We start from the raw sequence: 12,856 nt of genomic DNA, 5'->3' as shown, positions 1-12,856 counted from the left end.
GAAGGGAAAATAAATTGTAAGGACTACAGGGAAAAGGAGCAAGGACACTGGAGGGAGTTAGGAATTTTCAGTTCTTCTCCTTTAACATTTTCACATTCTGACCTTTTGATTCTCTCCTCCTATTCAGTGCTACTGTCCTGAACCTAACTGCCCCACCTCCCCTTTTGCTTCTCATTTTTAATTAGCTGTTTTCCCCTCTCATTTTTGCACAGCAGCTTGGCTCATCGGGTAGCACTCTTGTCTGAAAGTTGTGGGTTCAAGCTCCACTCCAGGACATGAGCACATATTTTAACCTGACACTTGAGTATAGTACCGAGGGAGTGCTGCATTGTCAGAGGTGCCGTTGTTTGATCTGTCAGCCTTTTGCTGTGATTAGTGTTGAGTTAGCAAACCTGTGTCACTATTTGAAGAAAAGCAGGGTGTTCTCCTGGTGTCCTGATTTTCCCACAAAAGCTTCTGAGTTTGAGAAATTTAAAGAAAAATGTTCTTTTATGCACCTAATAGGTTCTAAAAAAATTGTGTGCCTGGGTCAATATTCTAAAATCCCTTTCCTAACACCATTGTGGGCACAAGGCCTGGGCCCATTACCATCTCTTCTGGGCAACTAGAGATAGGCAATACATGTGACCTTGTCAGCAGCGTCCACATTCTAAAAACAAATAAAAATAGATCAAGGACCTAAAAATAAAAAGTCTGATAACATTGCCAGTTTGGTACCAGCTCGCTCTTTACTTCCTGAAGTGAAATTGGACTTATTCATTCATTTGGAATGAGGCTCCCTCATTTAGGCTCAAAACTATAACCTATTGCATAATAGCAAGAATTAAGGTAGGCACACGAGTCTACAACAAAATAGGTTGATAGGATTCTGTAGCTAATCTCCATGTGTAAGTGCCACTATGCTTTTCAGGCTCCTCTTTGTATTAAAATTTTTGAAGAAAATGCAAGTGAACAAAATATTAAAATGTATTCTTCCCTCTCCTCCTTTAGGCATGCAGATGGATCATTGAAGTTCTGGGATGCTTCAGCCAGTAAGTTATGATAGATAAAATGTTCCTCTCCAAGAGACCAGGTTATTGCCATGTCTTAAAACACTCTTTCTCTTCTTCCCATCATGGTCCTCATTGCAGGGAGATGGTATGAAGACTGCATTTTTAAAGTTAAACCAAATTCATTACATTGCTTCACGTGAGATTGCCTTTCCCTCTGCATGCAGGCAACGCAGGATTGTCTTATGCTAAATTAGGTTAACTGTGTAGATAGCCTTTTGGTTGGGGAATTTCCACTATCGAATTATTCAAAATGCTCTTAAGAGGGGAATGAAATTAATTTGCCATATTTTTCTCAGTAACTGAAATTTCTAATGTTCATAATAAGGCTTTAAACAAATTACAATCAAAAATACATATTTGAAAATAATATGATTACATTGAATTGTTCATTGTGTCTTTTAAAGCCTTCCTTAAAGTTTTAACTTCAAGGCCTCAGTCTGTCTCCAAAGCCTAACTTTGACTAGGCAAACTTTACCTCAGAACAACTGGTCAAAGCTGTCAACTACATTTTTTTCCATGTGCCAAGTGCACACTGGGAGCAGAATTACTCACAGTCATGAAAATCTGTGAGGGACCTGATTTAAATACAACTTTAAAGAGAAAAGCGACATGCACTTGCCTGAGCACACTTTCCATCTGGCCCCAAAATTTAGCATGTTGGCAAATTGGAGCCTAAGGTGTAGCAGGTGCAAGTAGGAAAATTGACGGGTGCTGCATGCCTCATTTTACATTGTAAAAGTGGAAGACCTAGAAGGAACGAGAAAGAATTGGATTGTGTTACTTTTTTTTTGGTTTAGATATTTTTGGCTTCTGTGTTTAAGATCACTCTTGCAGGTGAGCCCTTACTTCCTATGTCCCAGTGAAAGTGTTTTCATAGTGTTTAAATTCATAGCATTTCCAGGGAATGAAAGGCGACCTTCAGTTTATAAGCTGCTGATTGATGTGCAGTCCTTCCTGTCTTTGGAAAGTGGCAGAATAGCACACTTAGACTGTGACTTGGAATTAACTGCCAACAGAACATTGCGTTGGATTCTGATGCAACTTTTACATGGGTTTAACTCCTGGAATGGATTTATTCTGGGAGTATGACTCATAGATGGTGAGGAGAAGCAGTAGAAAAGGTAGGTTTCTTGCCACGGGTGTAGTGGACTTCCTCATTAATTTCAGAAAAGACCTCCACAAATAGGGCATTGGATCATCACTTGGGATGCAGAGAGGTAGTAGCCGTAAGATGTGCCAATAAAATAGTTTTTGAAAAAAATCCTCATGGTTTTATGTCCTTGCCCTTCATATGTGGAGGACCATTTAATTTGAACAGTGAAAATTTCCCTTTCAGAGTTTGATGGTAATGTACAAGAATTGGTTCAATTGTTGAGATCTGATGTTTGTTTCTTAAGTGAAAGTAGTTTAATTTGTCTTGCTGCCACTACTTTTGTACTTCAGCTAATTGTCTCAATTCAGGAGACTGATCTGAGGGAATATTGCAGAGCAGTTTAAAAAAGCAAATTAAAATATAGCAAATTTGGGGGAAGAGTAAAGCACAAGCACTTGTCTTTTGGGGTCATCTATTTGGTTCTTTGGTATTAACTGGCTGATCAGTGATGGTGATCGGACCAAGAATATTATAAGTCTAACAAAGAGCAAGAACAATATTTAATATACATTTGTAAATTTACTTTTAATTTGTGACAAATCTGACAAGTTTTGATTTAATATTCTTATTCTCCATATTTTGATTTTCCTTGCTCATTAGTAACGTTACAAGTTTTATATAAAATGAAGACATCCAAGGTATTTGAAAAATCTCGGAATAAGGAGGAAAAACCAAACACAGACATAGTGGATGAAGACCCATATGCCATTCAGATTATCTCGTGGTGTCCAGAAAGCAGAATGCTATGTGTGGCGGGAGTATCAGCACATGTAATTGTTTACAAATTCAGCAAACAGGAAATGACAACAGAGGTTATCCAGGTATGACCTAGAATTATTAAAGTCTACTTGCAGATACTGCATTCTTACACTGCTGTAAAATTAGTTGGTTATCTTATAATGAACACATGCACATCAGCTTGTAACCTGATGGTAGTCTTGACAATGAAGTTTGGAGATAAGTCATATGGCCCAAGTTTCGGGCCGCGCCTAGAATGGCGCAGCCCCGAACTGGACGCCCGTTTTTCGCGCCACAAAGTGCGCCTAAAAAAAACGTACAGATTCTCCGGCTCCTTGCTGGTCCTCTTGAGTCAGGCGCGGCGCAGCACGAGCAGTTGGGGGCGGAGCTAGGTCCCTGCGCTGAAAACAGTGCCGGGACCTCTGCACATGCAGCTACAGTGTGCGCGCATGTGCAGTAGCTCCAGGCGCCCAAAACTGCGGGAGGGGCCCAAAGCACGCAGCCCCTAGCCCTGGCCGAATGGCCTCACTGGGGCTGCGTGCATAAGGCTGCCTCCCACGCCCAGCTCCTGCTTCCTCCCGACCCGACTCGACTCCCGCTTCCCCCCGGACCCGACCCGACCCGCGCTCCCTCCCTCCCTCTGACCCAACCCGAACAGCGCTCCACCACCCCTCCGGACCTGACCTCACTCCCTTCTCCCTCCCTCCCTCCGAACCGACCCGACCCGACACGCGCTCTCGACCTCGGACCGCGACCCGACCCGACCCAACGCCACCTACCTGTAAATCTGGTGCTGGGGACGGGCCCTGCCCGAAGTCTTGGGCCCGACCCGTTCAGCCTCCCCCCGCCCCCGTCTCCTTTCTTCCCCCCCCCCCCCCCCAGTCTCCTTTCTCCCCCCCCCCTCTCCTTCTTCTCCCCCCCCCTCTCCTTCTTCTCCCCCCCCTCTCCTTCTTCTCCCCCCCCCCTCTCCTTCTTCTCCCCCCCCCCTCTCCTTCTTCTCCCCCCCCCCTCTCCTTCTTCTCCCCCCCCCCCTCTCCTTCTTCTCCCCCCCCCTCTCCTTCTTCTCCCCCCCCCTCTCCTTCTTCTCCCCCCCCCTCTCCTTCTTCTCCCCCCCCTCTCCTTCTTCTCCCCCCCCCTTCTCCTTCTTCTCCCCCCCCCTTCTCCTTCTTCTCCCCCCCCCTTCTCCTTCTTCTCCCCCCCCTTCTCCTTCTTCTCCCCCCCCTTCTCCTTCTTCTCCCCCCCCTTCTCCTTCTTCTCTTCACCCCGCCCCTTCTCCTTCCCCCCACCCCGCCCCTTCTCCTTCCCCCCCCCTCCTTCTCCTTTCCCCCCCTCCTTCTCCTTTCCCCCCCTCCTTCTCCTTTCCCCCCCTCCTTCCCCTTTCCCCACCTCCTTCTGCTTCCCCCCCCACCCCCCTTCTCCTCCCCCCCACCCCCCTTCTCCTCCTCCCCCACCCCCCCTTCTCCTCCTCCCCCACCCCCCCTTCTCCTCCTCCCCCACCCCCCCTTCTCCTCCTCCCCCACCCCCCCTTCTCCTCCTCCCCCACCCCCCCTTCTCCTCCTCCCCCACCCCCCCTTCTCCTCCTCCCCCACCCCCCCTTCTCCTCCTCCCCCACCCCCCCTTCTCCTCCTCCCCCACCCCCCCTTCTCCTCCTCCCCCACCCCCCCTTCTCCTCCTCCCCCACCCCCCCTTCTCCTCCTCCCCCACCCCCCCTTCTCCTCCTCCCCACCCCCCCTTCTCCTCCCCCCCCACCCCCCCTTCTCCTCCCCCCCCACCCCCCCTTCTCCCCCCCCACCCCCCCTTCTCCTCCCCCCCCACCCCCCCTTCTCCTCCCCCCCCACCCCCCCTTCTCCTCCCCCCCCACCCCCCCTTCTCCTCCTCCCCCACCCCCCCTTCTCCTCCTCCCCCACCCCCCCTTCTCCTCCTCCCCCACCCCCCCTTCTCCTCCTCCCCCACCCCCCCTTCTCCTCCCCCCCCACCCCCTCTTCTCCTCCCCCCCCACCCCCCTTCTCCTCCCCCCCACCCCCCCTTCTCCTCCCCCCCCACCCCCCCTTCTCCTCCCCCCCCACCCCCCCTTCTCCTCCCCCCCCACCCCCCCTTCTCCTCCTCCCCCACCCCCCCTTCTCCTCCTCTTCCCACCCCCCCCTTCTCCTCCTCTTCCCACCCCCCCTTCTCCACCTCTTCCCACCCCCCCTTCTCCTCCTCTTCCCCCCCCCCTTCTCCTCCTCCCCCTCTCCCCCCCCTTCTCCTCCTCCCCCCTTCTCTCGCTACCCTCCCCCTCCCCTCGCTGTCAGAAACAGACACTGACAGACAAGGGAGTGAGAGACACACAGACAGACAGAAAGAGATAGAGACACTGACAGAGACGCACTGTGGAGGGGGGGGGGGCATCCCAGCACGCTATTGGAGGGCTCCCGGTGCTGCAGTCGGTAAGTAGAACATTTTTTATTTATTGATTTTTTTTTTAATTCTTCTTAATTTTTTTTGATTGATTTATTGGTTAATTTATTGATGTTTTTATCATTTATTATTGATGATGGCTTTTTATTTGTAAAACTGAAGTGTTTAATGTTTGTAAACTTCCCTTTAAACCCCCACCCCCCATTCCCTACGCCTGATTTGTAACCGACGCCTGATTTTCTAAAGTGTAGACAAGATTTTTTCAAGCGTACCAAAATCTTCACTTACTCCATTCTAAGTTAGTTTGGAGTAAGTTTTCACTGCCGAAACTTTGAAAACGGGCGTAAGTGGCCGGACACGCCCTCTTTTGAAAAAATTCTGTTCCAAAGTGAAACTGTTCTAACTGACTAGAACTGGAGCAAACTAAATGCCGAGAATTTGAATTTCTAAGATACTCCATTCTACACCAGTTGCTCCAAAAAATCAGGAGCGACTGAGGCCGAAACTTGGGCCCATAGAATCAGACAGCAGAGAAGGAGGCTACTAGGCCCATCGTGCCTGTGCTGGCTCTTTGAAAGAGCTATGCAATTAGTTCCACTCCCCTGTTCCTTCCCATTGCACTGCAAATTTTTCCTTTTCAAGTGTATATATCCAATTCCCTTTTGAAACTTACTATTGAAACTGTTTCCACCACCCTTTCAGACAGCGCATTCCAGATCATCATAACTCCCTGCATTTCATCTCCCCTCTGGTTCTTTTCATACCAAAATGCACCAATTGCAGGCCATCAAAAATGGGCTACAAAGCTTCAAAGAAATATATAGTTACCCTGAAGTATTCATGGGACTGTAATCTAATGTGGTAATTTCCCATCAGTAGCTGACCTGTTTTCATCAGCTAAGGCCTGGGTTTAGACATTCAAACTTACTGGATCCAAGTCCACAAGTTGTGAGAGTGAAAGGTGTCGTAGTGTTTATAAACAGTGCCTTTGTTCTTCAGTACATCACTCAGTTAGAAACTCTTATTGTGAACTCTGTTTATGATTAAAGCTGTGATCCATCGCTGAGAATAAAGTCATCTTTCATCATGATGTGTGGAAAGCTACATTCGATTGTGGTGCTCGCTGTGATGTGACTAAAATGACTTATTCATCCTTGTTCTTCGTACTTCTGTACTTGGAACTGTTTAGTCTGATAGAATGTTAATAAAAATCCAGTTAGATGAATTTTGGTTAATAAAACAATCTGATTTGCTTGTGTCAAAACAAAATACCCGTTTCGATGCCTGAATATTGAGTGGGTAGATACTGCTTTGAAATACTTTCTCTCCTGCTATTCAGATGCTCGAAATACGATTGCATTACGAAATAAATGATCTTGAGTCACCAGACACTGATCAAGTACTATCAGTGGGGACATCATGTCAGGGGTCGAACTCTCAGACTGCAAACTCTCAGTCTCATCCCTCTACAAGCAGCACCTCATCAGATGGTCTCCGCGATAATGTGCCCTGTCTAAAGTGAGTATTGATAAACCAAAGAAATTTAGGGCCAACCTTATTCGTTACATTATATATTGTCTTTCACGACCTCAGGACATCCCAAAGTGCTTTACACCAATGAAGTACTTTTGAAGTGTAGTCACTGTTGTAATGTAGGAAATGTGGCAGCCAATTTGCTCACAGCAAGACCCACAAATAGCAATGAGATAAATGACCAGATGATCTCTCCACAGATGCTGCCTGAGGGATACCGGGGAGAACTTCACTGATGTTTTTCAAAATAGTGCCATAGGATCTTTTACATCCACATAAGAAGGAAGACAGGGCATCACATCCGAAACACGGCACCTCCGACAGTGCAGCAGTCCCTCAGTACTGCACTGGAGTGTCAGCCTAGATTTTGTGCTCAAGTCTCTGGAGTAGAGTTGAACCCAGAACTTTCTTGCTCGCAAGCGAGAATGCTACCACTGAGCCAGAGCTGACATTTCGATGTACACAGGAGATATAGAGCCCCTTGGCTAAATTTCTTCTCAAATACTGGATTAAAGCAGTAGAAATGTTCTGAATTGTAAAATGTGGTGTGTGTGTTAGGTTTTCTGTTGGGGGACAAAAAACTGCTGTGATTGTATTAGTCACATCACTAACCTCTATTACCCTTTCACCTATATCACGCCAATTTTACTGTGCTTTATGTGCTCACTGTTGTGGTACAGAGTTTCATCTTAGCTCAGTTGATAGTGTTCTCACTGCTGAGTCAGGAGGTTGTGGGTTAAAGCCCCATTCCAGAGACTTGAGCACATAATCTAGGCCGATACGTCAGTGCAGTAATTGATCAGCCAGTACTGCACTGTTGGAGTTACCATCTTTCGGATTAAACCGAGGCCCTGTTTGCCAAATAGAAAATAGTCATTCATCTAGTTTCTGTTTGGAGCCTTGCTGTGTGTAAATTACACATCTAACTGTGATTGCACTTCAGAAGTAATGAATTGCCTGTAACGCACTTTGGGACATCTTCAGGATATGCAGGGTACTGCAGAAATGCAAGTGCTTTCAAATTTAATATCTTTTAATAAAGTATTTGATCCATGGAATTGCAAAAAGTTAGCGCTCTCATTTCTCAATCAGAAAGTCTGACTTAAAGGATTAAACTTTCAGAAGAGAGGCATCACATTTCATATGACGAGCAGTTTAATTTGAAGTTAATTTGTGATGTGTTATTTAAATAATGTGGCGGGAACTTACATGGCCCAGAATTTCCTGAATATTTGCGCCATAGTAAAGGTGCAGCTGCAACATATCATCATCATAGGCAATCCCTCGGAATTGAGGAGGACTTGCTTCCACTCCCTTGATGGCTGAACAGTCGGATACGAGAGCCACAGACCCTGTTACAGGTGGGACAGACATTCGTCGAGGGAAGGGGTCGGTGGGGCTCGTTTGCCGCGCATTCCTTCCGCTGCCTGCGCTTGGCCTTTTCATGCTCTTAGTGTTGAGACTCGAAGAACTCAACGCCCTCCCGGATGGACTTTCTCCACCTCGGGCGGTCTGCGGCCAGGGTCTCCCAGGTATCAGTGGTGATGTCGCACTTTACCAGCGAGGCTTTGAGGGTGTCCTTATAACATTTCCGCTGTCCTCCTTTGGCTCGTTTACCATGAAGGAGCTCCGCATAAAACATTTGCTTTGGGAGTCTCGTATCTGGCATGTGTACTATGTGGCCTGCCCAGCGAAGCTAATCGAGTGTGGTCAATGCTTCAATACTGGGGATGTTAGCCTGGTCGAGGACACTGATGTTGGTGTGCCTGTCCTCCCAGGGGATTTGCAGGATCTTGCAGAGACATCGTCGTTGGTATATCTCCAGCGACTTGAGGTGCCTTCTATACATCGTCCATGCCGCAGATCCATACAAGAGGGCGGGTATGACTACAGCCCTGTAGACCATGAGTTTGATGGTAGACTTGATGGCCTGGTCTTCAAACACTTTTCCTCAGACGGCCGAAGGCTGCGCTGGCGCACTGGAGGCGATGCTGAATCTCCGCATCAATGTCTGCCTTTGTTGATAAGAGGCTCCCAAGATATGGGAAATGGTCCACGTTGTCCAGGACCGCACCTTGGATCTTGATGATTGGAGGACAGTGCTGTGCGGCGGTGACAGGCTGGTGGAGGACCTTTGTCTTACGGATGATAAGCGTAAGGCCCTTGCTTTCATATGCCTCAGTGAATACATTGACTATATCCTGGAGTTCAGCCTCTGAACGTGCACAGACGCAGGCGTCGTCCGCATACTGCAGCTCAACGACAGAGGTTGGTGTGATCTTGGATCTGGCCTGGAGGCGGCGTAGGTTAAACAGCTTCCCACTGGTTCTGTAGCTTAGTTCCACTCCAGCGGGGAGCTTGTTGATTGTGCCATCAGTCTGGCATACAAATTCCAGGAAAGTACGACGTGTGCGATTTATGGTAGTTTTCATGCCACACCAAAATTTCGTGGGTCTTTTGCGCTGTTCCGCTGGAACCACCGTCTAAGCCTAAGAAAATGTGCCATTCCTGCGGCGCAGGTTTTCAGGAAATTCTGGGCCATTAAGTTCCTGCCACTGATTATTTACATAACACATCACATAACAAATTAACCTCAAATTAAACTGTTTGCCCATATGAGATGTGATGGCTGTCTTCTGAAAGGTTTATCCCTCAAGTCAGAGTTTCTTATTGAGAAATGAGAGCCCTTTAAAAAAAATGCTTGTGCAAGCTCCGTCTCCATTCAAAATGGCAGCGATCACGAATTTACTGGATTGGCACTACATTCAGCTATTGTGGCTCAGTTAGAAGCAAACTGCGCTCCTGAGTCAGTAGATTGTGGGTTCAAGTCCCACTCCAGGAACTTGAGCACACTCCAGTGCAGTGCGGAGGGAATGCTGCACTGTCGGAGATGCTGTCCTACGGATAAGACATTAAATCTGTCTGCCCTCTCAGTTGGACGTAAAAGATCCCATGGCACTATTTCAAAGAAGAGCAGGGGCGTTGCCCTGGCCAATATTTATCCCTCAATCAACATAACAAAAACAGATTATCTGGTCATTATCACATTGCAGTTAATGGGAACTTGCTGTTTGCAAATTGGCTGCCACGTTTCCTACATTATAACAGTGACTACACTCCAAAAGTACTTTATTGGCTGTAAAGCGCTTTGGGACGTCCGGTGGTTGTGAAAAGCGCTATATAAATCCAAGTCTTTCATATTATCATCGCCAAACATTGGTGAGCTCAACTTTACTATAAATGTTAATTCTGGGCACAGGATTTAACGGTTGGCAGGGTATCAAAAACAGAATCTACTTTGTGAAGTAACCTGTTCATTTTATGTTTATGTTAAGAATAGTATATTTTATTATAGATGGTAAAACTCCTGGTTCTCATTATAAATAAATGTGCAAAGATTACAGATGCTACATCGCAATGGAAAGGGAATTCCCGGCAGATATGATTGCTAAAAGGATGGATATCTGATCATCATATTTATAAGTTTTACAAGCTGAGATGTAACAATTTCACAGTTAATGTGATTTTTTCATTGTGTTAGGTTATAGATATAATTCCAAGACATTCACATGGTTTCCAATGCCATCCTCTTGAGTTTTCACTTTTAATTAAATAATGTTGAAGGAAATTACAGATTTGTAAAGTGGTGCCATTAGCATTTGGAGTTTAGACTTGGGGTTAAATGCTAAACAACATCTCCGTGATTTCCTGCCCCTTTTCAGATTTTTTTAACAGGAGTAGATGAAAATTGAATTGGAGTTTTGGTAAATCAATTAATATATTTTGCATTGCTGAAGTGCAGTGAGTTGGGCTGGCAGCTATTTTCAGAAACATCAAGCCATGAGCATCCTGTGCTTCATCTGATTAAAATTGGTAAGAGGCATGAAGTGAATTTATCTCAAATAAGCCCAGAATGTTTTTGCCAGCATTTCCATTGCTGTAAGTTGTAATATTGCTTAACTTGCACACAGATGTATGCTTTAACCTTTTCTATTTAATCAGTCAGTGTTCAATTCTTTCACTCTAAAATGACAGTTTTATAGTGATCAATTATTTTTTTATATTTTTGGGATGAGGGCATCATTGGCAAGGCCAGCATTTATTGCCCATCCCTAGTTGTCCTGAGAAAGCTTTATACAACTGAGTGTCTTTCTAGGCCACTTCTGAGGGCAGTTAAGAGTTAACCATGTTGGTGTGGGACTGGAGTCACATATCGGCCAGAACAGTAAGGATGTCAGGTTTCCTACCCTAAAGAACAGTAATGAACCAATTGATCTTTACAAAAATCCAACTGCTTCATGGTCACTTTTTACTGATGCCAACTTTATATCTCCAGATTTTTTTAACTGAATTTAAATTCTCAGACTGCCATGGTGGGATTAGGGCTTGCATTCTCTGGATTACTAGTCCAGTAACATAAACACTACACTACCACACCCCAGTTTCACAAACTTAATTGCTAATTTTCTTTTCGTATTTAAAAAAAAATCCTCTTTCCAGTTATTGAATTGATTCATTCAAACAAAAATTCCTGTTTAAATGCTCCGAATATTGTTGGTGTAACTCTCACTAGTACTGTGGAATAGCCTTCCCGCCGTTTGCACTTGGAAACCAAACTTACCATGGATCAATCAGTTAGAAAGTGTAGCTGAGCCAAGAGACGACTCGAGTTCAATTCCTAATCTACGCGAAATGAGATGATCTCCGTTGAGGGCTATGGTAGGGCTGCTGCATTTGGCCTTTCGACCCGGTCGGGATATCCTCCTCTCAACTGCTATTTGGAACGGTGCATGTACGGTGCTTAGATATGGTCAGGGTTAGCTCAGCTGGTCTCACCACCCTTTCCTGCAGTCACTATTTGGGCTCCACACACAACTTGGGCAAAGTAGCAAAGGCTGCTCTGTGCCTGTGGAATCATGGCCAAGCAAGAAATCATCACCTTCAGGAGATGAGAGCAGGAAAGATTGATGAGTAAATTTAAACCTGACTGTGTTGTTAGTTATTGCAATTTGAAGGTTGTGCTTTTAGTGTAAACTAAATCAATGGAGAATCCTGAACAGTGTAAGTTATTAATAAATCATTTTTTTGCAATTCAGACAATCCTGAAAGGTTGCATAATAATCAAATGTACATGTTTCCTTCTCCAGAATTAAAAGTACTCCACTAAAACAGGGAGCAGGCTATCAGGCTGAAGTAGTAATTCAGTTGGTTTGGGTGAATGGTGAACCTCCACAGCAGATAACTAGCCTGGCAGTAAATTCATCATACGGACTGTGAGTACCAGCCTTACTGTCGCTAAAGCTCTGGTCATCTGTGCAGAATAAGCTGCATCTTACCTTTCCCAAATTCGAGCTGTTAAAATGTGACGCATTACAGAACTGTTGAATAGATTTTCTGCTTTATTTCCATTAAATCTCGAGTTAACCTTTTGTCTTCATATCAACTTTATATTTTGGGGGGGAGCGGGGGGTGGAGATACAAATCAGTTGGTTCCCCATCAAGGTAATTCCTGCCAGAGGCAGTATTCACCATACCTTGTCGTGGCTGTACCCACTTTCACCCACTACATTCCTGTGCTGCAGTGCTCTCTTCCTGACCTCTGTTACATCTTCAATGCCCTGTCCTAATTTCTCCCCAACTTCCTGCTTGGAGTCTATTCCTCCTGTAAATCACCTGCAATGGCTCCTCGAGAGAATCACCTGCAATGGCCGCTCTTCCTGCTCCCGCACCATTAACTCTGGAGTCCCACACAAGGATCTATCCATGCCCCTCTCCTATTTCTCATCTACAGGCTGCCCCTTGGCGACATCATCCAAAACCATGTCAGGTTTCACATGAACGTTGACAACACCTAGCTCCACGTCACCACCACCTCTCTCGATCCCTCCACTGTCTCTGATTTATCACGGTGCTTGCCTGTTATCCAGTATCGGGTGAGCAGAAATTTCCTCCAATTAAATATTGGGAAGCCATTGTCTTTGGA

The 12,856-nt window shown here is 45.9% G+C and overlaps 1 protein-coding gene across 4 annotated transcripts in view; it reads left to right on the top strand.

Moving 5' to 3' along the window:
* Nucleotides 1-12,856, top strand: part of LOC139273272 (syntaxin-binding protein 5) — a 268,702-nt gene that overhangs the window by 179,620 nt on the left and 76,226 nt on the right. For all 4 annotated transcript variants that reach the window (XM_070889953.1, XM_070889952.1, XM_070889951.1 and 1 more), the window contains 4 exons: nucleotides 991-1,031; nucleotides 2,806-3,026; nucleotides 6,680-6,858; nucleotides 12,021-12,146. In XM_070889953.1, coding sequence (XP_070746054.1) covers nucleotides 991-1,031; nucleotides 2,806-3,026; nucleotides 6,680-6,858; nucleotides 12,021-12,146 — 567 coding nt within the window. The remainder of the gene's footprint in view (nucleotides 1-990; nucleotides 1,032-2,805; nucleotides 3,027-6,679; nucleotides 6,859-12,020; nucleotides 12,147-12,856) is intronic.

This window comes from Pristiophorus japonicus, chromosome 9, assembly GCF_044704955.1.
Source record: "Pristiophorus japonicus isolate sPriJap1 chromosome 9, sPriJap1.hap1, whole genome shotgun sequence".
Classification (NCBI taxonomy): domain Eukaryota; kingdom Metazoa; phylum Chordata; class Chondrichthyes; family Pristiophoridae; genus Pristiophorus; species Pristiophorus japonicus.
Note: the sequence above shows the minus strand (reverse complement) of the source record. Positions and strands in the feature narration are given on the sequence as shown.